Here is a 24,363-nt window from a genome sequence, read left to right on the forward strand (position 1 = left end):
AGTTAGTGAGAGAGCAGAGAGACAGAGAGAAAAGTCTTCCTTCCGTTGTTGGTTCACCCCCTAAATGGCTGCCATGGCCAGCGCGCTGCGCTGATCCAAAGCTAGGAGCCAGGTGCTTCCTCCTGGTCTCCCATGCGGGTACAGGGCCCAAGCACTTGGGCCATCCTCCACTGCCTTCCCGGGCCACAGCAGAGAGCTGGCCTGGAAGAGGAGCAACCAGGACAGAATCCGGTGCCCCAACCGGGACTAGAACCCGGGGTGCCGCACCACAGGTGGAGGATTAGCTTAGTGAGCTGTGGCCCCAGCCCAGGCACTATTCTTGGCAGTGGGGATATAACAGTGAAACAAAATAGGCAAATTTGTGCTGTCATATGAAGTTAACAATTTGGTTGATTTTGCATTTACTATGTATCACAAGATGCACCAGAGAATGGATTTTGTCCTCAAGGGGTTAAAAAAGATAGAAAAGGGGGCCGATGCTGTGGTGCAATAGGTTAATCCTTCGCCTGCAGTGCTGGCATCCCATATGGGTGCCGGTTCTAGTCCCAGCTGCTCCTCTTCTGATCCAATCTCTCTGCTATGGCCTGGGAAAGTAGCAGAAGATGGCCCAAGTCCTTGGGCCCCTGCACCTGCGTGGGAGACCTGGAAGAAGCTCTGGCTCCTGGCTTCGGACCAGCTCAGCTCCGGCTGTTGCAGCCAATTGGGGAGTGAACCATCGGATGGAAGACCTCTCTCTCTGTCTCTTCCTCTCACTGTCTGTAACTCTACCTTGCAAATAAATAAATAAATATCTTAAAAAAAAAAAGACAGACATGTAAATACAGTTTAATGAGATGCACATAATAATTGAAGATTATACAAGATCAGAAAAGGGAATGCTTAATTATGCTTGATGAAGATAAGCACAGAAAAGCATTATGATAAAACAAGAGTAGGCTGACACCGCGGCTCACTAGGCTAATCCTCCACCTGTGGCGCCAGCACTCCGGGTTTTAGTCCTGGTTGGGTGCTGGATTCTGTCCCGGCTGCTCCTCTTTCAGTCCAGCTGCTGTGGCCCGGAAAGGCAGTGGAGGATGACCCAAGTGCTTGGGCTCTGCACCTGCATGGGAGACCAGGAGGAAGCACCTGACTCCTGGCTTTGGATCGGTGCAGCACACCGGCCGTAGTGGCCATTTGGGGGGTGAACCAATGGAAAAAAGGAAGACCTTTCTCTCTCACTGTTTAATTCTGCCTGTAAAAAACAAACAAACAAACAAACAAAAAACAAAAACCAAGAGTACAGGTAAAGAAGAAATAAATGAGATAAAGCTTCCTACAGGAGTAACATCCAGGCTGGTTATTGTTTTTAGAAACTAATTTTTTTTAAAAAAGTTTATGTATTTAATTTTTATTTTTTTAAAAGATTTATTTATTTGAAAGTCAGAGTTACACAGAGAAGAGAGACAGAGAGAGAGAGAGGTCTTCCATCTGATGGTTCATACCCCAATTGGCCACAACGGCCAGAGCTGCGCCGATCCAAAGCCAGGAGCCAGGAGCTTCCTCCAGGTCTCCCACATGGGTGCAAGCATCCTCCACTGCTTTCCCAGGCCATAGCAGAGAGCTGGATCTGAAGTGGCACAGCTGAGTCTCGAACCGGCACCCATATCGGATGCCGGCGCTTCAGGCCAGGGCGTTAACCTGCTGAGCCACAGTGCTGGCCCCTAATTTTTATTTATTTGAAAGGGAGAGACATATACACAGAGAGAGAGAGAGAGAGAAAGAGAAAGAAACAGAGAGAGAGAGATCTTAATCACTGGTTCATTCCCTAAATGCCCACAACTGCTGGGACTGGCCCAGGCCAAAGCAAGGAATTGCATCTGGGTCTCCTGCATACATGGCAGGGATCCAAGTTCTTACATCACCATTCATTCCTTCTTAGGCATATAAGCAGGAAGCTGGATTGAAAATGTGGAGCAGCTGGAACTTGAACCAGGTACTCCATTATGAGATGTGGGTTTCAAGCGTGGGCTTAACCGATTGCACCACAAGGCCCACCCCATCCTCTATCTTAAGGGGGCTAGCAGGTTTAGCAGGCTAGGGTAAGGGAGAGAAAGACAAATTTCTCTGGGTTTCTGTAAAAGGAAATCAGAAACAGCTCTGGTGTAAACTGCCTGTCTCTCATGGTGTTAGCTCAGAGTTGGCATTTTGCTTGAGTTCTTCACAAGGCCAATGCTAATCTAGGGTCTTGACTTAGGTGTCTCTTTTGGAACAATTCCTACGAAGGCAAACAGAGAGTTGGACCAATATCTGGGCTTCTAAGACCTTGCTGAAATCCTAAAAGAATGAAGAACCTTTGACTCACTACTCAGCATAAGAGATATCACAGTTGCAATACTCATCTAGGCTCTGCTTTGGCTTTCTTTTCTCTCATTTTTAAAGATTCATTTATTTATTTGAAAGGCAAAGTTACAGAGAGAGGGACCTTTCTTCTGCTGGTTAATTCCCCAAATGGCTGCAATGGCCGGAGCTGGGCCTATCTGAAGCCAGGAGCATCATCTGGGTCTCCCACGTGGGTGCAGGGGGCCAAGGACCTGGACCATCTTCCATTGCTTTCCCAGGCGCACCAGCAGGGAGCTGGATTATCTGCTTTTCTAGGCGCACTGCAGGCAGCTGTTTTACCTGCTATACCACAGTGCCGGCCCCAAGCTCTGGCTTTAGAAACATATTTTTGAATTAAAATGTTCAAGACATTATTTGGAACATTCATCTATTCCATTTTATTCAGAGGTGGATTACAAAGAAAATTTCTAAAACATAAGTACACAGTTCAATTACTAAACTTCTCATGAAAGACAGTACAGACTTTTTTCTCTCCACAGTTCTCCCTGTAGCTTTCCTGCTTAGTCAACTGCAGAATCTTTCATCTATTCTTTTACCACTGATATACTAAATTACTTCTGTTATCTGTTACTACATCTCCTTTCCTCCCAATCATCAGGCATATGTGGAATGCCTTACTAATCTAGGTAGGTATCAATTCTCAAAGAATTTCAGTGTTGGATGTAAATATGTAAACAACTAAAAAAAATAAGTATGACTTTGAAGAAAACATGAAGCTTTCCACACAAAGAACATGGAGTAGAACACAGGTATGTTACATTATTAAGGTAAAATATTAACAGAGGCTTGTTAAAGCAGTCTTTTCTTGAAGTTGTATCTACTGGGTTTAATCTTTCCATTCCTAGGAATCATCATTTGATGACCAGATTATTATAAAGGTCTACTTTCTTTGAAGGAACATCTTTCCCATGCAGAATGGTCTATGTTCTCCTGCCAGATTGCACCATTGCTTGTTTCACAAAAGACTATCTGTTTAAAGATCTGTAACTCCCTACCTAGCTTTCAAGGCTTTCTACCTGCTGCTACTTACCACCAACCTAATCAATATCATCTCCCACAACTTCTCAAAGACCTCCATTATTCCAGCAAGGAATGAAGGATGATGTCCCGCAGGGTAGGCTTTTGGCCAAAGGTTAAATGTCTGTGTTCTATCCTGGAAAGCCTGGGTTTAATGCTGGGCTCTGGTTCCTGACTCCAGCTTCCTGCTGGTACAGACACCAGAAGGCAATGGTGATGGCTCAAGTGGTTGGGTTTCTGTCACCCAGAGGGAGACTTGCATTGGGTTCAGGCTCCCAGTTTAGGGAGTTGCAGGTGTTTGGGGTGTAGGCTGGTGGATGAGAGCTGTCTCTCAAATAAATAAATTAAAAAATGTGAAAAAGAGGGTGCCAGTGTGGTGGCATAAAAATGCCACATCCATATCGGATTGCCTGGGTTCAAGTTCTCTGCTTCTGATCCAGCTTCTTCTTCTTCTTCTTTTTTTTTTTTAAATAAAGATTTATTTATTTATTTGAAAGTCAGAGAGAGACAGAGACAGAGAGAGATCTTCTATCCACTGATTCACTCCCTGACAGCTGGGGTAGGGCCAGGCTGAAGCCAAGAGCCAGGAGTTTCTTTTAGGTCTCCCATGTGAGTGCAGGGGCCCCAAGTACTTCAGCAATCCTCTGCTGTTTTCCTGGCACATTAGCAGAGAACTGTTGATCCAGCTCTTAACACACACCTTGGGAAGGTACTAGGTGATGGCTCAAGTACTTGAGTCCTTGTCACCCATGTACAGAAGATTCAGATAGTTCCAAGCTCCTGGCTTTAGCCTGGCCCAGCCAGAGCTGTTATGGGCATCTGAGGAGTGAACCAGTGAGTAGATGTTATCTCTCTTTTTGTTACTTTGCCTTTCGAATAAATAAAAACACAAAAAACTTTTAAAAAAAGTGTCTTCAAGTTACCATTCTAATTTTCCCTACTTTTTCTAATATATTAAATATATTGGGGCCGGTGCCATGGCTCACTTGGTTAATCCTCTGCCTGTGGTGCTGGCATCTCATATGGGCGCCGGGTTCTAGTCCCTGTTGCTCCTCTTCCAGTCCAGCTCTCTGCTGTGGCCTGGGAGGGCAGTGGAGGATGACACAAGTGCTTGCGCCTTGCACCCACATGGGAGACCAGGAAGAAGCACCTGGCTCCTGGCTTCGGATCGGCTCACGCCGTCCATGGCGGCCATTTGGGGAATGAATCAACAGAAGGAAGATCTTTCTCTCTCTCTCTCTCACTGTCTATAACTCTACCTGTCAAATAAATTTAAATATATATATATATAAATTTGCCAACTTTCCAACTTTTTTTTTAATTTAATGCCTTTCTAATCTTTTTTTTTTTTTAAGATTTTATTTATTTATTTGAGAGGTAGAGCTATAGAGAGAGAGAGGAAGAGACAAGGAGAAAGGTCTTCTATCCTCTGGTTCACTCCACAAATGGCTGCAATGGCCAGAGCTGGGCCAATCCGAAGCCACGAGCCAGGAGCTTCATCTGGGTCTCCCACATGGGGGCAGGAGCCCAAGCACTTGGGCCATTTTCTATTACTTTCCCAGGAAACAGCAGAGAGCTGGATTGGAAAAGGAGTAGCTGGGACTCGGTACCATATGGGATGCTGGCACCATAGATGGAGGCTTAGCCCCCTACACCACAGTGCTGGCCCCCTCTTTTTTTAAATTAATTTATTTATTTGAGAGGCAGTGTTACAGAGGAAGACAGAGACAGAGGTCTTCCATCCACTGGATCACTCCCCAAATGGCTGCAATGGCCAATCTGAAGCTAGGAGCCAGGAGCCAGGAGCCAGGAGCTTCTTCCGGATGCTCTTTTTCACTTTTTTTTTTTTTTTTTAAGATTTATTTATTCATTTGAGAGGCAGAGTTACAGACAGAGAGAAGGAGAAGGAGAGACAGAGAGATCTTTCATTAGCTGGTTCACTCCCTAAATGGCCGCAGTTGAGCCATTTGGCTGGAGTTGAGCTGATCCGATGCTAGGAACAGAGACCTGGATTGGAAGAGGAGCAGCCAAGGCATGAACTGGTAGCCAAATGGGGTGCCAGCACCATAGGTGGAGGCTTAACCTACTATGCCACAGCACCGGCCCCCTCCAATTTGCTTTTAAAAATTAAAATTTATTTTAATTTATGAAAAAATTTGTTTTCATTTATTTGAAAGGCAGAGTCAGAGAGTGAGAGAGCAAGAATAATACCTCTCTCCTGCTGGTTTATTCCCCACATGCCTGCAATAGCGGGGCTAGGCTAGTTGAAGGCAGTAGTCACATGGGACCCAAGTATCTGAGCCATCACTTGCTGCCTCTCAGAGTGTGCTTTAGTAGGAAGCTAGAACTGGAAGTGGATGGAGCTGGGACTTGAATCTAGGCACTCTGATTTGAGAGGCAGAGGCCCCAAGTGGTGTCTTAATCACTGTGTCAAACATCCATCCCCATCAATGTTCAATATATGTCCTTTGATTCTGGCAACTCTAAGATGTGAAGGTAGATAGGAGGGAAAAAAAAAAAAAGAATTGAGGGTCTCTTTAACAGATCTTGAGATGGGGAGGCAGTGTGATGTCAGACTCTGTACCACTCTCTATTGCAGCAGGCTCTGGGAAAGTCCCATTTGGCGGAGTTCCTGGCCAGGATCCACAGCCAGATAATCAACTTCAAGTGTCTTCAGGGCACATACCACTGCACTTGGAGTGATAGTGGCCACCTGAGCTACAGATAAGCTATAGTAGGCAGAATGAGGCTAGCTATGGTGCAAAATTGCCTGCGTATCCGGATGCCAAAAGTTATAATCTCATTTTATATTATTAACGGAGCACTGTTAGTTTTTTTAGATGTGATAATAATATTGAAGTATTTTTTTAAAAAAGATTTATTTATTCTAAAGGCAGAGTTACAGAGAGAGAGAGAGGGAGGGAGAGAAATCTTCCATTCACTCCCCAAATGGTCCCAAAGGCCAGGGCTGGGCCAGGCTGAAGTGAGGCCTGGAACTACATCTGGGTCTCCCACATGGGTGGCAGGGGCCCAAGTACTTGGGTCATCTTTTGCTGCTTTCCCAGGTATATTAGCAAGGAGCTGGATAGGAATTGGAGCAACTGACTCAAACTAGTGCTTGTATGGGATGCTGGTGTCACAGACAACAACCTGCTGCACCACAATACACAGGCCTCTGTTTTTATTTTTATTTTTATTTTTTTAAAGATGTGAACTTTGTTTTTATTTATTTATTTATTTATTTATTTATTTTTGACAGGCAGAGTGGACAGTGAGAGAGAGAGAAAGGTCTTCCTTTTTGCCGTTGGTTCACCCTCCAATGGCCGCCGCGGTAGGCGCGCTGCTGCCGGTGTACCGCGCTGATCCGATGGCAGGAGCCAGGTACTTATCCTGGTCTCCCATGTGGGTGCAGGGCCCAAGGACTTGGGCCATCCTCCACTGCACTCCCTGGCCACAGCAGAGAGCTGGCCTGGAAGAGGGGCAACCGGGACAGGATCAGTACCCCAACCGGGACTAGAACCCAGTGTGCCAGCGCCGCAAGGCGGAGGATTAGCCTATTAAGCCGCGGCGCCAGCCTATTTTATTTTATTTTATTTATTTATTTTTATTTTTTAACAGGCAGAGTGGATAGTGAGAGAGAGAGAGAGAGACAGAGAGAAAGGTCTTCCTTTTTGCCGTTGGTTCACCCTCCAATGGCACTGTGGCCAGCGCATCTCGCTGATCCGAAGCTGGGAGCCAGGTGCTTCTCCTGGTCTCCCATGTGGGTGCAGGGCCCAAGGACTTGCGCCATCCTCCACTGCCTTCCCGGGCCATAGCAGAGAGCTGGCCTGGAAGAGGGGCAACCGGGATAGAATCCGGCACCCCAACCAGGACTAGAACCCTGTGTGCCGGCGCCACAAGGCGGAGGATTAGCCTGTTAAGCCACAGCGCCGGCCTTATTTTTATTTTTTTAGAGTCCTAATAGTTTCCAAGCCAGTATTGTGGTGAAGTGGGTTAAGCTGAAGTGCTGACATCCTATCAGAGTGCCAGTTAAAATCCCGGATGCTCTGTTTCTGATTCAGGTCTCTGAAAATGTGCCTGGGAAATCAGCAGAATATGGCCCAAGCACTTGGGCCCCTGCCACCCATGTGGGAGACCTGGATACATTTCTGGGTTCCTGGTTTCAGCCTGGTACACAGGTCCAGAAGTTGTGCTTTTTGGGGAGAGAATGAAAGAAGATCTTTTTGTCTCTTCCCCACCGTCACTCTGCCTTTTAAATAGTTTAAGGTCACAACTTATTGCATATGTCTTCATTTTCATTTGGAAGTAAAAAATAAATGCTGCAATGCACAAGATTTAATGTCATTTTTGGAATATATATAAATCTAGACTGGAAACTGGAAAACAGGGTTTGGATTACTCTCTAAATCTTGGTAGCAAATTTCCCTGCTATCTAAAGATCTCCATAATCCATCATGGAGCTTAGACTGCAAGTTCCTGAGGGCAGGACCATGTTTGATTGTTCACCATTGACCGCATAGGCAATCTACCACAATGCCTGCATCATAAAAGGTGTCTAATAAATAAGCGCTGATGGAATGAAAAAGAAAACAAGTCAGAGGTGATAACAGTGTACTGGGGAGGGGAAACAGAGAAACAACAACCCTTTCTAGGAGTCCAAATAGTTCATTTTTCTATTGACTCAAATACATGGGCATCCTTGTAGGAACTTAGCAGGTGATTTGGGGGATGAGGGTTAGAATGTTGCAAGGAAGGTCATATTGGGCGCAGAGAACAATCATCTTTCCCTTTAATATTTATGTATATACACAAGTCCACAGCCAAGGGCAAAGTTAGTATTTAAATTCAGGTTTTTAGATTCCTTCCCCAGCTGATCTGAAGGAATTTGCTACTGTGGTGCCTACTTTGCAGTCCTCAGTGCTATTAAAGGCAGCAGTCATCAACAGAAACTACCTGCTTCTCTTCTATGCAGTTATCAAATCTTTGCCATTTGTTCTTCTAAGGATACATTTTCTTTTAAAATTTATTTATTTATCTGAAAGGCAGAGTGATAGAGACAGAGAGAGAGAGGTCTTCATCCACTGGTTCACTCCCCAAATGGCCAAAACAGCTGAGACTAGGCTGTGCTGAAGCCAAGAGCCAGGAACTCCATCCAAGTCTCCCATGTGGGCAGCAGGACTCAAATACTTCAAGGTCATCATCTGATGCCTCCCAAGTGCATTAGCAAGAAGTTGGATCAGAAGCACACAGTAGTTGGGACTCCAACCAGGCACTCCAGTGTGGGATGCAGTTGTCCCAAATGATAGCTTAACCTGTTGCCACAACACCTGTCCTCAGTTCCATTTCTTCTTCTTCTTCAGATTTATTTATGTATATGAAAGGCAGAGAGAGGAGAGGAGAGGAGAGGAGAGGAGAGGGGAGGGAAGGGGAGAGAAGGGGAGAGGAAGGGAGGGGACAGAAGAGGGGAGGGAGGAGGGGAGGGGAGGGGACACGGGAGGGGAGGGGAGAGGGGAGGAGAGAAGAGAATGAGAGAATCTCCCATTTGCTGGTTCATTCCCCAAATACCTACAGTGGCCACAACTGGGCAGATCTGAAGCCAGGAGCCAGAGCCTTGTCTGGGTCTCCCATGTGGGTGCAGGGGTCCAAGCCCTTGGGCCATCCTCTACTGCTTTCCCAGGCACATTATCAGGGAGCTGGATTGGAAGTGGAACAGCTGGGACTCGAATTGTCCTCATGGGATGCCAGCACCGCAGGCGGCGGCTTAACCTTCTATGCCACAGCGCTGGCCCCAGTTCTATTTCTTATCCAAAATCCTTGAGATCAGCTGTTAAAGGAAGCTTCTCTTTGGAAACCCAAGTCTTGTGGTCTACCAGATGCAGACTCTGGAAAGTATTTAATGTCTAAAATTCTGTTCTCAAAGCAAAAATCAGAAAAAAGATGAAATTTGGCTTATCTTTATTAATGAAAGATCACTCAGTGAGGTATGCTTCTTTTCTAATGGGGGGAATTTTGCTCTTTTTTCCCTCTTCCGTAGTAAGTCTCTGGCCCTTTGCTAAGAGGACTCATCTACAGAATAACTGACTGGGGAAAGGCATGTACCTAGAGAAAAATATATGAAGGGGAGCTCACCTTGCAGAAAAAGTAAACAAGAACATGAAACTGTGCAGAGGGGATGGGTGCTGTGGTGTAGTGGGTAAAGCTTCCGCCTGGAATGCTGGCATCCCATACGGGCACCAGTTCAAGTCTTGGCTGCTTCACTTCTGATCCAGCTCTCTGCTATGGCTTGGAAAAGCAGTGGAGGATGGCCCAAGTCCTTAGGCCCCTGCACCATTGTGGGAGACTCAGAAGAAGCTCCTGGTCCTGGCTTCAGATTGGCCCAGCTCCGGCCGTTGCAGCCATTTGGGAGTGAACCAGCAAATGGAAGGCTTCTCTCTTTCTCTCCCTCTGCCTCTCTGTAACTCTGCCTTTCAAATAAATCTTAAAAAGCAAGCAAACAAACAAACAAACAAACAAAAAAAAAAACAAAGAAAACATGCAGAAAGAGGCATCATGGGTTACTCTAAGTTTTACAAAAATATTTTCCTGGTTTATTTTAACATAGGTCCCAAAAATTAAAAAAAAAAAAAAAAGAGAACTCTGTGGTATAGACAAAACAACATTGTGCTTATAATAGGATTTCATTTCTAAAACAATGGTGAGAACCAACTGTACATTTTATATAAACTAGTGATTAACATTGTGAAGTTTTAAAATGTTAACTTAGTCACAAGGTAGCTGGTTAAGTGCCATAGGCTTGACTCTACCTCCCTTTTTCTTACTTATTTTCCATGAGGAAATCCACGACGTATTTTTTCAAACAGTAGAGATGGGCATCCACAAGACCTGTGTGGAAATGAATTCTAGGGTGCCTGCAAAGAGAACAACAAAGAAAAAGCTCAGAATCTGGCAACAGAGATTCAATTCTATTATCAGGAAGTAGGCAGCAGGAAGTTTATAAAGGTTAGAACCATGCTCTCCACACTTCACTGAAAACTCAGGATGGGAGACTTCAGCTCTGATCTTACCACACAAAAAGTCTTCTCCTAGGGTTAGTGCTGTGACTTAGTGGATTAAGCATCCCATATGGACTGCTTTACTTTCCATACAGCTCCCTGCTAATGCATCTGGGAAAGCAGTAGAATATGGCAAAAGTCCTTGGGCTCCTGCACCCACATGGGAGACCAGGAAGAAGTTCTTGGCTCCTGACTTCAGTCTGGCCCAACCCCAGCCACTGCATTCATTTGGGGAGTGAACTGGCAGATGAAAGATTTCTCTGTCTCTTTCCCTGTCTCTGTTACTCTGCCTTTCAAACAACTAAATCAATCTTCAAAAAAAAAAAAAAAAAAAAAAAAAAAGCCCCCCCCCCCCCTTTTTTTGAAGATTGATTTAGTTGTTTGAAAGGCAGAGTTACAGAGACAGAGAGATAGGGGCCAGTGCTGTGTTGCAGTGGGGTTAAAGTAGTGCTGGCATCCCATATGGGCGCCTGTTCAAGTCCTGGCTGCTCCACTTCCAATTCAGCTCCCTGCTAATGTACCTGAGAAAGCAGTGGAGGATGGCTCAAGTGATTGTGCCCTTGTAGCCACATGGGAGACCTGGAAGTAGCTCCTGGCTTCGAATTGCCTCCGCTCTGGCCATATTGGTCCTTAATTTCTTCAGGCCACACTTTAGCCATAATTTTACTTCTAGCATCTGGCATATTATTCCATCTTCAAAGAAGATTAAATAAAATTTGTGAATACTCCTCTATTATTTATCTAGCAGGATTCATTCAAGATATATATTCTCCAGGAATCCTTCACTGAAAATCCACGTTGTGCTCCCACAATACTTGGTGCTCACATCTATCAGGTAATGTGTGACTGCCTGTTTACATGTCTTTCTGCAAACAGAATGAAATTCAGTAGAGTAGAGAATTTTCATAGCCTTAGTACTTCAGCATTGTGCCTCCTGCAGACTAAATGTACAGTAAACAGTTGCCAAATAAACAAATAAAGGAATAAACTAGTTCACATTAAGGTATTTGCCTAATTGCTGTGTATTTTAATTGACTATCTTTGATTGGCTTACAGTTTTAAAGAAAATTATTTTTATGGGATTTTAATACTCCAGAAGTAATTTATCAAATAAGCTTATGGTGTACCACTCACAAATCTGGAATATAATGAAGAAACAGAGATGGATGACTTCAGATTTTTGTTGTTGTTGTTGTTCTTTCAGAGTATAGTATAGAGAATATATATCTTAGGAATGGCACACCGACAGCATTTAAGTTGCCAAAAGGGAGGTTTCTTTATGTAATTCTATTTCTTTTGAATAATGTTAAAGATTTATATTTTAAAATGAAACAAATAAAACAAAACAAAAACCTCAAAAAAGTACTAGTGAAATCTGGGCATCTGGCTTCCTGCTCCAGGCCAGGATGGTATTATATATAATAAAGACTAACATATTTGAAAATTCTTCACAGGTTTTTTTCTTCTCTAACTACTATAAAAAGAATTTGAAAGTGCTTTTTAAAAAGTTTTTTAAAATAAGAGAAAAGATCTTAGAAAAGTGAGATATAATGGACAAAGAGTGACATTCTACAAATCTCTAGACAATATAAGCCATTAGAATGTAAGGAATATTTTTGGGTTATTTTTACAGCTGTGCTTTAAAAAAATGAAGTTGGTGATTTTAGAATTTGAATTTGTGAAGTTTAAACTTTTGAGGAAGGGGCTGGCATTGTGGCATAGCCAGTAAACCTGCTGCCCGTGATGCTTGCATCCCATGTGGGCATTGGTTTGAGTCTCAGCTGCTCTACTTCCATCCAGCTCTCTGCTAGTGGCTTGAAAAAAGCAGCAGAAATGGCTCAAGTACTTGGGCCCCTGCACCCATGTGGGAGACGTGGAAGAAGCTCCTAGCTTCTGACCTACCCAGCTCCAGCCCTTGTGGCCATTTGGAGAGTGAGTCAGTGAATGGAAGATTTTCCTCTCTCTGTCTTTCCCTCTCTGTAACTCTGTCTTTAAAATAAATAAATAAACCTTTAAAATTTTTTTGAGGGTAATAAAGCATGTTTTTATGGAACAAACCAGTAGATCAAATAATTGGAAGAATTATTTCTTATTAATAACATTAGAATAAATAAAGACTGCACACATGAAGTAAGCATTGGGAAAGAACTAAACAAAGCATTTACTATTTTAACTACAAAGATCAATGGTTTTTAAAGCATCTTCATGAAAGTTCTTTCTCATCTCCTTATTTTTTAAAAAATATTTATGCTGTGGCATAGTGGGTAAAGCCACCGCCTGCAGTGCCTGCATTCCATATGGGTGGCGGTTCCAGTCCTGGCTTCTGCTTCCAATCCAACTCTCTGCTATGGCCTGGGAAGACAGTGGCCTGGGTCCTTGAGCCCCTGCACCCATGTGGGAAGCCCGGAGGCTCCTGGCTCCTGGCTTCGGATCAGCTCAGCTCTGGCCATTGTGGCCATTTGGGGAGTGAACCAGTGGACAGAAGAATCTCTCTTCCCCCCCTTACTGCCTGTAACTCTACCTCTCAAATAAATAAATAAATAAATAAACAAATTAAAAAAAAAAAAAAAGGAAAGAAATGTTCCCCTGGAGCCGGTGCCGTGGGCTAGTGGGTAAAGATGCTGCCTGCAGTGCTGGCATCCCATATGGTTTGAGTCCCAGCTGCTCAACTTCCAATCTAGCTCTCAGCTATGGCCTGGGAAAGCAGAAGATGGCCCCAAGTCCTTAGGCTCCTGCACCTACATGGGAGACCGGGAAGCAGCACCCGGCTCCTGACTTTGGATTGGCACGGCCCGGCCACTGTGGCCATCTGGGGAGTGAACCAGTGGATGGAAGACTTCTCTCTCTGCTTCTCTGTAACTCTGCTTTTCAAATAAATAGATAAATCTTTTTAAAAAATTTTTTCCCCAAAGAGACAGCTGTTTGCTTTGGGAAGTTCAAGGAACAAGTTATCTTTATGTTTCAGTATTTATTTACCCAAATCTGCTCCTAATATTAACAATTTGAAGTACTGTGTCAGGGACAAAGCTTTAAGATCTCCAGGGAGTCTGGCACTGTGTTGTGGAGGATTAAGCCACTACTTGTGATGCCAGCATGCCATAGCAGGGTGCCAGTTTGAATACTGGCTGCTCTGCTTCTGATCTAGCTCCCAGCTAATGTGCCTGGGGAAAGCAGTGAAAGATGGTCCAAGTGCTTGGGCCCCTGCCACCCATTGGGATACTTGGTTAGAGTTCCTGGCTTCTCATTTCGGCTCGGCCAATCCTGGCTGTGATGGCCATTTGAGGAGTGTACCAGTAGATGGAGAATCTCTTTCTCTCTGCCTCTCCCTCTGTGTTTTGAATTTTTTTTTTTTTTAAAGATCTACAGGGAAGCTGTAGAACAGACTTCAGGATTATGCTAGATTACAGATGCTTAGGCTTTTCTGAACTTTGCTACAGTTTAAAGAAAACTGAACATAGAGATATGTATACCACCAACATATGCAAACATCTGTAGAACTATAGAGCTAGGAAATATAGTAGGAGCGGTTTAGAAAGCTAGCCCTGGGCCAATGCTGTGGCGTAGCGGATAAAGCCACCGCCTGCAGTGCTGGCATCCTATATGGGTGCCAGTTTGAGTCTCAACTACTCCTCCTCTCTGCTATGGTCTGGGAAAGCAGTAGAAGATGGCCCAAGTCCTTGGGCCCCTGCGTCCACATGGGAGACCAGGAAGAAGCTCCTGGATCCTGGCTTTGGATCGGTGCAGCTCCAGTTGTGTGGCCAATTGGGGAGTGAACCAGTGGATGGAAGACCTCTCTCTCTCTCTCTCTGCCTCTTCTTCTCTCTCTGTGTAACTCTGACTTTCAAATAAATAATAAATAAATCTTAAAAAAAAAAGTTAGCTCTGAAAAAAGGAAATATGTCCACGAAACACAAAATTAATACTTTCTATGTCCAAAGCTTTTAATGACTCTACAAAAAGGTCTGGATCCCTTCAGTTAATATCAATATCAAAGAATTTTGGATCCCCATTTCCTTAAAAATCTACAGAATGAGAGAAAAGGTCCCTAGTTTCAGGGCAATATCAAATGTTCTTCAGGTTTGCTCCCTTCTTCCCCAATCCCACATGCAGAAGGAACAGTGTTGTTGTTTTAATCCAGCTTGTTGTATAAGTATAGCAAAGGACAACTGGGAATCCTATTCCCCAACATGCTCACTATATAATGCTCAGTTCCTGGAAGAGTGGGTAAGAAAAGACTGATAGGCAAAGAGGAAGTTTGTGGTAGCTGCATGTCTAAAAACTGAAATTCTTCCAGACATTCTGTGCCGACATATTAGGCAGGACTCCTATGAATGGGACCTGAATGATTTCTGGCCCAGCGGGAGAAATGATATGCATGCTGATACAGTCCACAGTGGCCCAATGAAGTAGGAAAGAAAGCCTCCAGTGATCTGAATTGAGTGTGACTTGACAGTTTATATAGCTGCACAAGTGACTTTTTCCAAACTGAATTCAAAATTTGAGGACAAGAGTGCACAGAGGACAGGGTAGGAACATGTACAGTCTCCTGAGCTGAGCATGGGCCAAGGCCTCCTTTGGCCAATCTGATAGAGAAGACTACATGTTAAAAAACATTATGGTTTTTTGTCACATACAAAATAATATAGGGAGCTAGTACAGATGAGGATGCAATTAATTGTCTAAGAAAATTGGCATAGGATAAGATTTCATAGGACGATGAGACATGAGGTTGGTTCTGCAGGATAAAAAATGTGTGCATCAGGAAAAAAACCAATATTTCAGAATGAGGGAACAACATATACAAAGGCAAAGCAGTATGAAAAAAAAGGCAGGATATAATAATGGTTAAAGCTGGAGAAGTAGCCAGGGGCCAGATCATGGACAGCTTTTTTTTTTTTTTTTAAGATTTATTTTATTTACTTGAAAGTCAAGAGTTACACAGAGAGGAGAGGCAGAGAGAGAGAAAGAGAGAGAGGTCTTCCATCCGCTGGCTCACTCCCCAGATGGCCACAATGGCGTGAACTAAGCTGATCCAAAGCCAGGAGCCAGGAGCTTCTTCTGGGTCTCCCAGGAGGATGCAGGGGTCCAAGGACTTGGGCCATCTTCTACTGCTTTTGGAGGCCATAGCAGAGGGCTGGATCAGAAGTGGAGCAGCTGGGACTTGAACTGGCACCCATATGGGATGCGGGCACTTCAGGCGGCGGCTTTACCCATTACACCACAGCGCCAGCCCCCATGAGCATTTTCTTGTCATTAAAAAAATTATTGGGACCAGCTGGGACTAGAACCAGTGCCCATACGGGATGCAGGTGCTTCAGGCTAGGGCATTAACCTACTGCACCACAGCGTCGGCCCCAAGGACAGGTTTCTAAGATGCCATGCTATGGAGTTTGGGTTTTGTCTCTCAAGTTATAGAGAACCAAGGAAAGTTACTGCTTTAAAGAAATAAATACACATGGTATGCTGCCTTTGTATGTATTAACTTAGCTGAGCCAGGAATGTTTTGCAAAATTCCCTTCCCTGAAAGGTTCTGAGTTAGTCATGGCCATAAGAGAGATTTTGTAAGAGATTCAGAAGGGGTAAGTAAGGCTGAAGCCACATTTTTATGCTATGAATGTTGATGAATGGTGCCAAACACTGTGGTAACCTGAGCATGTTACAGATATGCTACTTCTTCTAGTAGGTATGGAATAGTACCAAGACCTACAGTCTTCCAGATTATGCTATATATCTTCCTTCAATTTCTACTGAGTCCTGAGCCAAGTAATGTGTAGTTCTATGAGAAAGGATGCTAGTCTCTTGCAGATCACCCACAACAATGAGGCTGAAAGTAGTAAGAAACAGCTTTGAAGTTTCACTTTGCCCTTCCAGGTTTTATGTGTCCTTCTGAGTCCCTGTTTGTTTTTGCTCTTGTCCACATTAATTTATTTTTGACTGTTTAATCTGCCTGCCTAATGGTGATTGCAGATTCAACTCAAGACATAGAAATAACAGCACGCTTATGCTACTCTATCAGTTTCCACAATTGTATAATATTCATAAATCCTTTATTCTGTATCACTCATAGTATTTCTACTTCTTTGACTGATATAAAAATTGCTATCAGAAGTGTTCCTGGGGGTGGGTGTTTGGCATAGCAGTTAAGATGCCAGTTAAGGAGCACATGCTGTGGTACAGTGAGTTAAGCCACTGCTTGTGATGCCACCATGCTATATAGGAATGCTGCTTCAAGTCCCAGATGCTCCACTTCTGATCCAGCTTCCTGCTAATGCACCTGAAAAGGCGGCAGATGATGGTCCAGGTGTTTGAGGCCCTACCACCCATGTGGGAACCAGAATGGAGTTTCTGGCTCCTGGCTTAAGCTTGGTTCAGTCTTTTTTTTTTTTTTTTTTTTGGGGGGGGTTTATTAAACTTTTATTTAATGAATATAAATTTCCAAAGTACAGCTTATGGGTTACAATGGCTTCCCCCTCCCAAAACTTCCCTCCCACCCACAACCCTCCCCTTTCCCGCTCCCTCTCCCCTTCCAATCACATCATGATTCATTTTCAATTCTCTTTATATACAGAAGATCAGTTTAGTATATATTAGGTAACGATTTCAACAGTTTGCCCCCATATAGCAACACAAAGTGAAAAAAAATACTGTTGGAGTACTAGTTATAGCATTAAATAAGAGTGTACAGCACATTAAAGACAGAGATCCTACATAATATTTTTTTAAATTAATTAATTTTCTATGCCATTTCCAATTTAACACCAGGTTTTTTTTTTTTCATTTCCAATTATCTTTATATACAGAAGATCGATTCAGTATATAATTAGTAAAGATCACATCAGTTTGTACCCATGCAGAAACACAAAGTGTAAATATACTGTTTCAGTACTAGTTATAGCATCACTGCACTTTAGACAACACATTAAGGACAGATCCCACATGGGATGTAAGCACACAGTGACTCCTGTTGCTGACTTAACAATTTGACACTCCTGTTCATGGCGTCAGTAATCTCCCTAGGCTCTAGTCATGAGTTGCCAGGGCTATGGAAACCTTTAGAGTTCACTGACTTCGATCTTAGTCTTGACTGTTGCAGCCATTTGGGGAGTGAAGGTACCCCTCCCTCCCCTCTACCCTCTCCCTCCCTCTTTGTCACTCTGCCTTTCAAATACCAATGTTAAGATACCTCTGTCTCAGATTGGAGCCCCTGGGCTTGATGCCTGGCTCTGGCTCCTGACTCCAGCTTCCTGCTAATGCAGAACTGGGGAGGCAATTGCTCTATTGAGTTCCAATCACCCATGTGGGAGACCTGTATTGAGTTCCTGGCCCAGACCTGGTGGCAGATAGGAACCCTCTTTGGGGAAAAAAGAAAAGAAGGAAGGAAGGGAGAGAGGAAGGAAGAAAGGGAGGGAGGAAGAAGGAAAGAAAGGGAGGGAGAGAGGAAAGAAGGAAGAAAGGGGGCTGGCGCTGTGGTGCAGCAGGTGAAAGCCCTGGCCTGAAGCACCAGCATCCCATATTGGTGCTGGTTCTAGTCCTGGCTGCTCCTCTTCTGATCCGGCTCTCTGCTATGGCCTGGGACAGCAGTGGAGGATGGCCCAAGTGTTTGGGCCCCTGCACCCACATGGGAGACCCAGAGGAAGCTCTTGGCTCCTGGCTTCGGACTGGCGCAGCTCCGGCCATTGTGGCCATCTGGAGAGTGAACCAGCAGGTGGAAGACCTCTCTTTCTGTATCTACCTCTCTCTGTAATTCTTTCAAATAAATAAACTAAATCTTGAAAGAAAGAATGGAAGAAAGAAAGAAGGAGGAAAGAGAGAAAGTCTTGAAAGAATAGAACCTTTGCTGAATTGGTTTCATTTTGGAATCAGTTATCTGATTCAGTCAGGTTTAAACCTTTCAATTGATTGGATAATGACCATTCATATTAATCAGAATAGTCTCTTTTACTTAAAATCAAGATTAGGGGCCAGTACTGTGGCTTAATGGGTGAAGCCTCCGCCTGCAGTGCAGGTATCCCACGTGGGTGCCAGTTTGAGTCCCAGCTGCTCCACTTCTTTTTTTGTGTGTGTGATTTTTTTTTTTGACAGGCAGAGTGGACAGTGAGAGAGAGAGACAGAAAGGTCTTCCTTTTACCGTTGGTTCACCCTCCAATGGCCGCCGCGGCTAGCGTGCTGCGGCCGGTGCACCGCGCTGATCCGATGGCAGGAGCCAGGTGCTTCTCCTGGTCTCCCATGGGGTGCAGGGCCCAAGCACTTGGGCCATCCTCCACTGCACTCCCTGGCCACAGCAGAGAGCTGACCTGGAAGAGGGGCAACCGGGACAGGATCGGTGCCCCGACTGGGACTAGAACCCGGTGTGCTGGCACCGCAAGGCAGAGGATTAGCCTAGTGAGCCGCGGCGCCGGCCTACCAGCTGCTCCACTTCTGATCCAGGTCTCTGCTGTGGTCTGGGAAGGCAGTATAGGATGGCCCAGGTCCTTGGGCCCCTGCACCCATGTGGGAGACCTGGAGGAGGCTCCTGGCTCCTGGCTTCAGATCGGCGCAGCTCCTGCTGTTGTGGCCAGCTGGGGAGTAAATCAGCGGATAGAAGACCTCTCTCTCTCTGCCTCTCCTTCTCTCTCTGTGTAACTCTTTAAAGCTGTGTGTAACTCTCTCTGTGTAAATCTTTAAAAAAATAAAATAAAATCAAGATTGGGTGGGTGGGTGGGTGCTGTGATGTAAAGCCATCACCTACAAATGCCAGCATCCCATATGGGCACCCATTTGAGTCCCAGCTGCTCCACTTCCGACCCAGCTCTCTGCTATGGCCTGGGAAAACAGTAGAAGATGGCCCAAGTCCTTGGGTCTCACATGGGAGACCTGGAAGAACCTCCTGGCTTAGGATCACCCCACCTTTGGCAGTTATGGCCATCTGGGAAGTGAATCAGCGAATGGAAGACCTCTCTCTCTCTTTCTCTCTCTCTCTCTCTCTTTCTGTCTCTGCCTTTCAAATAAATAAACCAATCTTTAAAAAAAAAATCAAGATTGTTGATATTGATTATATCTATAAATACCTTTTAATTTTTAATTTTTTTTTTTTTTTTGGACAGGCAGAGTGGATAGTGAGAGAGAGAGACAGAGAGAAAGGTCTTCCTTTTTGCCGTTGGTTCACCCTCCAATGGCCACTGCGGCTGGCGTATCGCGCTGATCCGAAGCCAGGAGCCAGGTGCTTCTCCTGGTCCCCCATGGGGTGCAGGGCCCAAGCACTTGGGCCATCCTCCACTGCCTTCCCGGGCCATAGCAGAGAGCTGGTCTGGAAGAGGGGCAACCGGGATAGACTCCGGCGCCCCGACCGGGACTAGAACCCGGTGTGCCGGTGCCACAAGGCAGAGGATTAGCCTGTTAAGCCACGGCACCAGCATATCTATAAATACCTTTACAGCAACTTAGATTAGCACACTAAAGCCTAGCAAAGTTGATACACAAAACTAACTCTCACATAGGCTGATGTGAACTGCAAGTGTGACATGTAATATAGGAGTCATCAAAGCCTTCCCAGGCAGGATCACTCAGCTGTTCCTCCTTCCTCCCTCTCAAATCAGAAACTCTACCTTTCACCCCTCCAGGAGGTGCCCTAGACAAAGCTCCTACTCAAAGACAAACTCAGAAAAGAGAGCTGTTTCTCTTGTCATTCCTCCAAGCTACCTATGCCTGAAAGTTTAATAAAAAAAAGATTTGCCACTTTTTACAGAACACGGGTGAAAATTGAAACATTAATTTTCCTCCAGTCTGGTGCTCAGATTTTAGCTGCTAAATCCCTGCCCAGTTTATCACTTTTTCTCCATCTCCACCATCAATATCCTGGCCCAAATTATCATTATTTCTCATCTGGATTACTACAATATCTCATGGCCACAATTGTTCCCCTCCTGTACATACATCTTTTTTTTTTTTTTTTTTTAAGTGGGAGGTAAAATAGCAAGGTTTATTAGAGAAGGGACATCTGTAAGGATGGATGGGCACCTCTCCAGACACAGCCTGAGAGACTGGGGAGGAGGAAGGAGGGAGGTTACATGTTGAGTGGAGAGATTACACCTGACCAGCCAGGCGGGCTGATCAGCAAAGACGCAGAGGGCTGAGCGCGTTTTTTTTTTTTTTTTTTTAAGATTTATTTTATTTATTTGAAAGTCAGAGTTACACAGAGAGAGAAGGAGAGGCAGAGAGACAGAGACAGAGAGAGAGAGAGAGAGAGAGAGAGAGAGAGAGAGAGAGAGAGGTCTTCTATATGCTGTTTCACTCTCCAATTGGCTGCAACTGCCGAAGCTACATCAATCCAAAGCCAGGAGCCTGGAGCTTCTTCTGGGCCTCCCACTCAGGTGTGGGGGCCCAAGGACTTGGACCATCTTCTACTGCTTTCCCAGGCCATAGCAGAGAGCAGGATCGGAAGTGGAGCAGCCAGGACTTGAACTGGTGCCCATATGGGATGCCGGCACTGCATGCGGAGGCTTCACCCATTAAGCCACAGTGCCGGCCCCACATACGTCTTTTTGTAAAGTGACTTTGCATCTTCTTCCATTAAGAGGTAGAGTCTATTTTCCTTTCTCATGAGCCTGGCTGACCTTGTGACTGCTTTGACCAAAGAATATGGTAACAATGATGCTATCCCAGTCCTTTCTCCAATACACAAGATTAAAAGGCCTCAGCTCTGCCCACAAAACTCCACACCACAGCACAACACTCTCTCCTCTTTCAACAAATGTTTTGGGTTCCTACTATATGTTAGGCCATATGTTAGACCCTAGGGTTATAAAGACAAAATATAGGGGCTGGTGTTGTGGCATAGTAGGTAAAGCTCCTGCCTGTGAAGCTGGTATCCCACATGGGTATTGGTTCAAGTCCCGGCTGTTCCACTTCCTAATCAGCTCCCTGCAAGTATGCCTGGGAGAGCAGCAGAAGATGGCTCAAGTGTTTGGGCCTCTGTACACATATGGGAGACCCAGATGAAGCTCCTAGCTGTCCAGCCATAGCCATTGCAGCCATATGGGAAGTGAATAAGCAGATGGAAGATCTCTCTGTCTCTTCTCTCTTTTTCTAACTCTGCCTTTCAAATAAATAAAATCTTTTAAAAGATTTAGCTTTATTTATTTGAAAGGCAGAGTTTAGAGAGAGAGGTAGAGACAGAGAGGTCTTCCATCTGCTGGTTTACTCTCTAGATGGCCGCAACGGCCGGAACTGTGCCAACTGGGAGCCAGGAGCCAGGAACTTCTCCGGGTCTCCCACGTGGGTGCAGGTGCCTAAGGACTTGGGCCATCTTCTACTGCTATCCCAGGCCATAGCAGAGAAGTGGAAAGGAAGAGGAGCAGCCGGGACTAGAAATGGCGCCCATATGGGATGCCGGCACTTCAAGCCAGGGCTTTAAACCCGCTGTACCACAGCGCCAGCCCCAAAACTAAATCTTTTTAAAAAGGCAAAATAAAATCATTGTCCTTATGTAACTTATAATCCAGAGCAATAAAATGTTACAGATATTACCACAGAAATCTCCACAGTACACAGGGGAGCACCAAGGAAGAAGCATGCTTCTGCTAGGGTGGAAAGAGCTTCATAAAGAAGTGATATTTGAGCCAAGTCTTGAAAGAAGAGCAGGTACATAGTCAGGAAGAACAGCCATTCCTTACTTTGGCTGAAGGAAACCAAAAATGGTAAAAGGACAGAGACATTAAAAAGAATGCAGAAGTCAGAGAACTATTAGCAACTTTCCATAGCTACATGGAGAGGTCTGGAATGCCTCTCACCCCTCCAGGAGGTGCCATATGGTAGAGTGTAGAGTATGAAGATATACTAAAGGAATGGTGAGCTCTAAGGCTAGAGAGGTAAGGAAGCATGGTTTGATGACCTAGGGCCTTAGGAATCTGTGCTTTATTCTATAAGCAATGTGCAAGTATTTACAGGTTTAGAGAAGAGAGTAGAGAACAAAGCTGAAAATTCTGCAAAAAGAAAAAAAAAGCTGAAAATTCTGGACAGTGTTAGAGAAAAATGAATGGACTAAGGTTCTAGGGTTCTCAGAGGAGAATGGAGTAAAAGACATAAATAAAGGGATTGGTCTCAAACTTCTTCCTTTAAGGCTAGAAATGAACTGAAGGTAAGTCTGAGTAAAGATAGATGTGGGGATAGTATAACTGAGAAAATCGTTCTGTCAGCCAGGATTTTCTCTGAGAAAAGAAGAGAGGCAGGATCATTCTCTGGCAGGTGAGTAATGGTGGTTGAGAACAGTTGCTGAAAGGAGTGGCAAGCTGACCCAGGACAGGTATAAGAATGAAAAGTGGTTCTGAGGATTCAGATAAGATTAGAAGCATGAATTTATGGTGATGCCAATTTACACCATTGCATAATATTCCTCCTGAAGACTTTAATAGAGCTGATATAGTACTTGACAAAGTAGATAGTCAATATGATCCAAAGTTGAGATTGGAAAGACAGGTATAGACAATGGTAGGGGTATGCAGGGCAACGCCTGAGGCATAGGGTCTAGATTGGATAAAGAAGGAAATGAGGAGAGAAATAGATGGAGAGGGAAGAGGGGTAAGGAAAGACAGAAGGGAGACAAGAAGAGGGGCAGCAAAGAACTAGAAAGATATAATGAGACTAAAATGAAAGAAACAGGATTCTGGGTAAAGATGGCAGATTAAACACAGGCATTAAACACCTACTCCTTTCTGTAAAGGAGTTTGTTTTAAAGACATTAACCCACAAAGATAAAGAACACACACACACATACACATACACAAAAAAAAAGACAAAATTTTGGAAGCTGGAGAAAAGAAGGATGGCAGTAACAGATTTAATATATTTAAGGAAACCGAATCTTAAACCATAAGGAAAGCTAAGAAACCAAATTTGTACTGTAGAAGCCCTGAAATGATCAGGACTCAGCAGCACAGATTTACCCACCCAGGCAGGAAGCAAGATTTTCCTTTGACATCTACAGCCTGCCCTAAAGAAAACGCATAAAAGATACTGAGATGGGGGTTTTCTATAGCCATATTATTTTGTAGAAATGAGTTAAAAGTATAGAGGAGTGGCCGGCGCTGTGGCTCACAAGGCTAATCCTCCGCCTAGCGGCGCTGGCACACCAGGTTCTAGTCCCGGTTGGGGCGCTGGATTCTGTCCTGGTTGCCCCTCTTCCAGGTCAGCTCTCTGCTGTGGCCACGGAGTGCAGTGGAGGATGGCCCAAGTGCTTGGGCCCTGCACCCCATGGGAGACCAGGAGAAGCACCTGGCTCCTGCCATCGGATCAGCGCGGTGCGCCGGCCACAGCGCGCCAGCCGCGGCGGCCATTGGAGGGTGAACCAACGGCAAGAGGAAGACCTTTCTCTCTGTCTCTCTCTCACTGTCCACTCTGCCTGTCAAAAAAAAAAAAAAGTATAGAGGAGTAAAAATAACAGAAAGTTTGTCAACTCTAATTCTATACCCTGACATTCAGTGTCTATGGCAGACAAGATACTTTGGGGAAGGTGTGTGACCGCTGCCTTCCATAAGTTCTTCTGCCACCCCATCACAAGCTGCAAATTAGAGAATTTCTTTAGGAATTAGGGTAACAGTGGGGCTGGTGGTGGGGGTGGTGTATTAATTTCAACACTTTCCACACCGTTGGGGAAATAATCAAGAGTTCAAACTATCTCTCATCAATGTTGTCCCAGAAACACACATTTGGCCATGATCTTTGAGGTCTTGACTAAAGTCCTTGTTTCCCCAGATATAAATGTCTAAACCTTACAAAAGGAACTTGTGAACATTTTATTCCATTTTAAAAGATATCCTTTAGAAACTTGTTTTAATATTTTCATTACTCTTCCAGTAAAAATCCTTGACTAGAATTCAAAAAAAAAAAAAAAAAGCACTGGGGAACAGCTACATGATTTTCTTATTAAGTATTTGGCACA

The 24,363-nt window shown here is 44.6% G+C and overlaps 1 protein-coding gene across 3 annotated transcripts in view; it reads right to left on the reverse strand.

Annotated features, from left to right (window-relative positions):
- Positions 1-24,363, reverse strand: part of EIF2B3 (eukaryotic translation initiation factor 2B subunit gamma) — a 150,637-nt gene that overhangs the window by 37,279 nt on the left and 88,995 nt on the right. For all 3 annotated transcript variants that reach the window (XM_062193313.1, XM_062193312.1, XM_062193314.1), the window contains exon 6: positions 10,215-10,304. In XM_062193313.1, the coding sequence (XP_062049297.1) occupies positions 10,215-10,304 (90 nt within the window). The remainder of the gene's footprint in view (positions 1-10,214; positions 10,305-24,363) is intronic.

Source organism: Lepus europaeus, chromosome 5 (genome assembly GCF_033115175.1).
Source record: "Lepus europaeus isolate LE1 chromosome 5, mLepTim1.pri, whole genome shotgun sequence".
In the NCBI taxonomy this organism is placed as follows: Eukaryota; Metazoa; Chordata; class Mammalia; order Lagomorpha; family Leporidae; genus Lepus; species Lepus europaeus.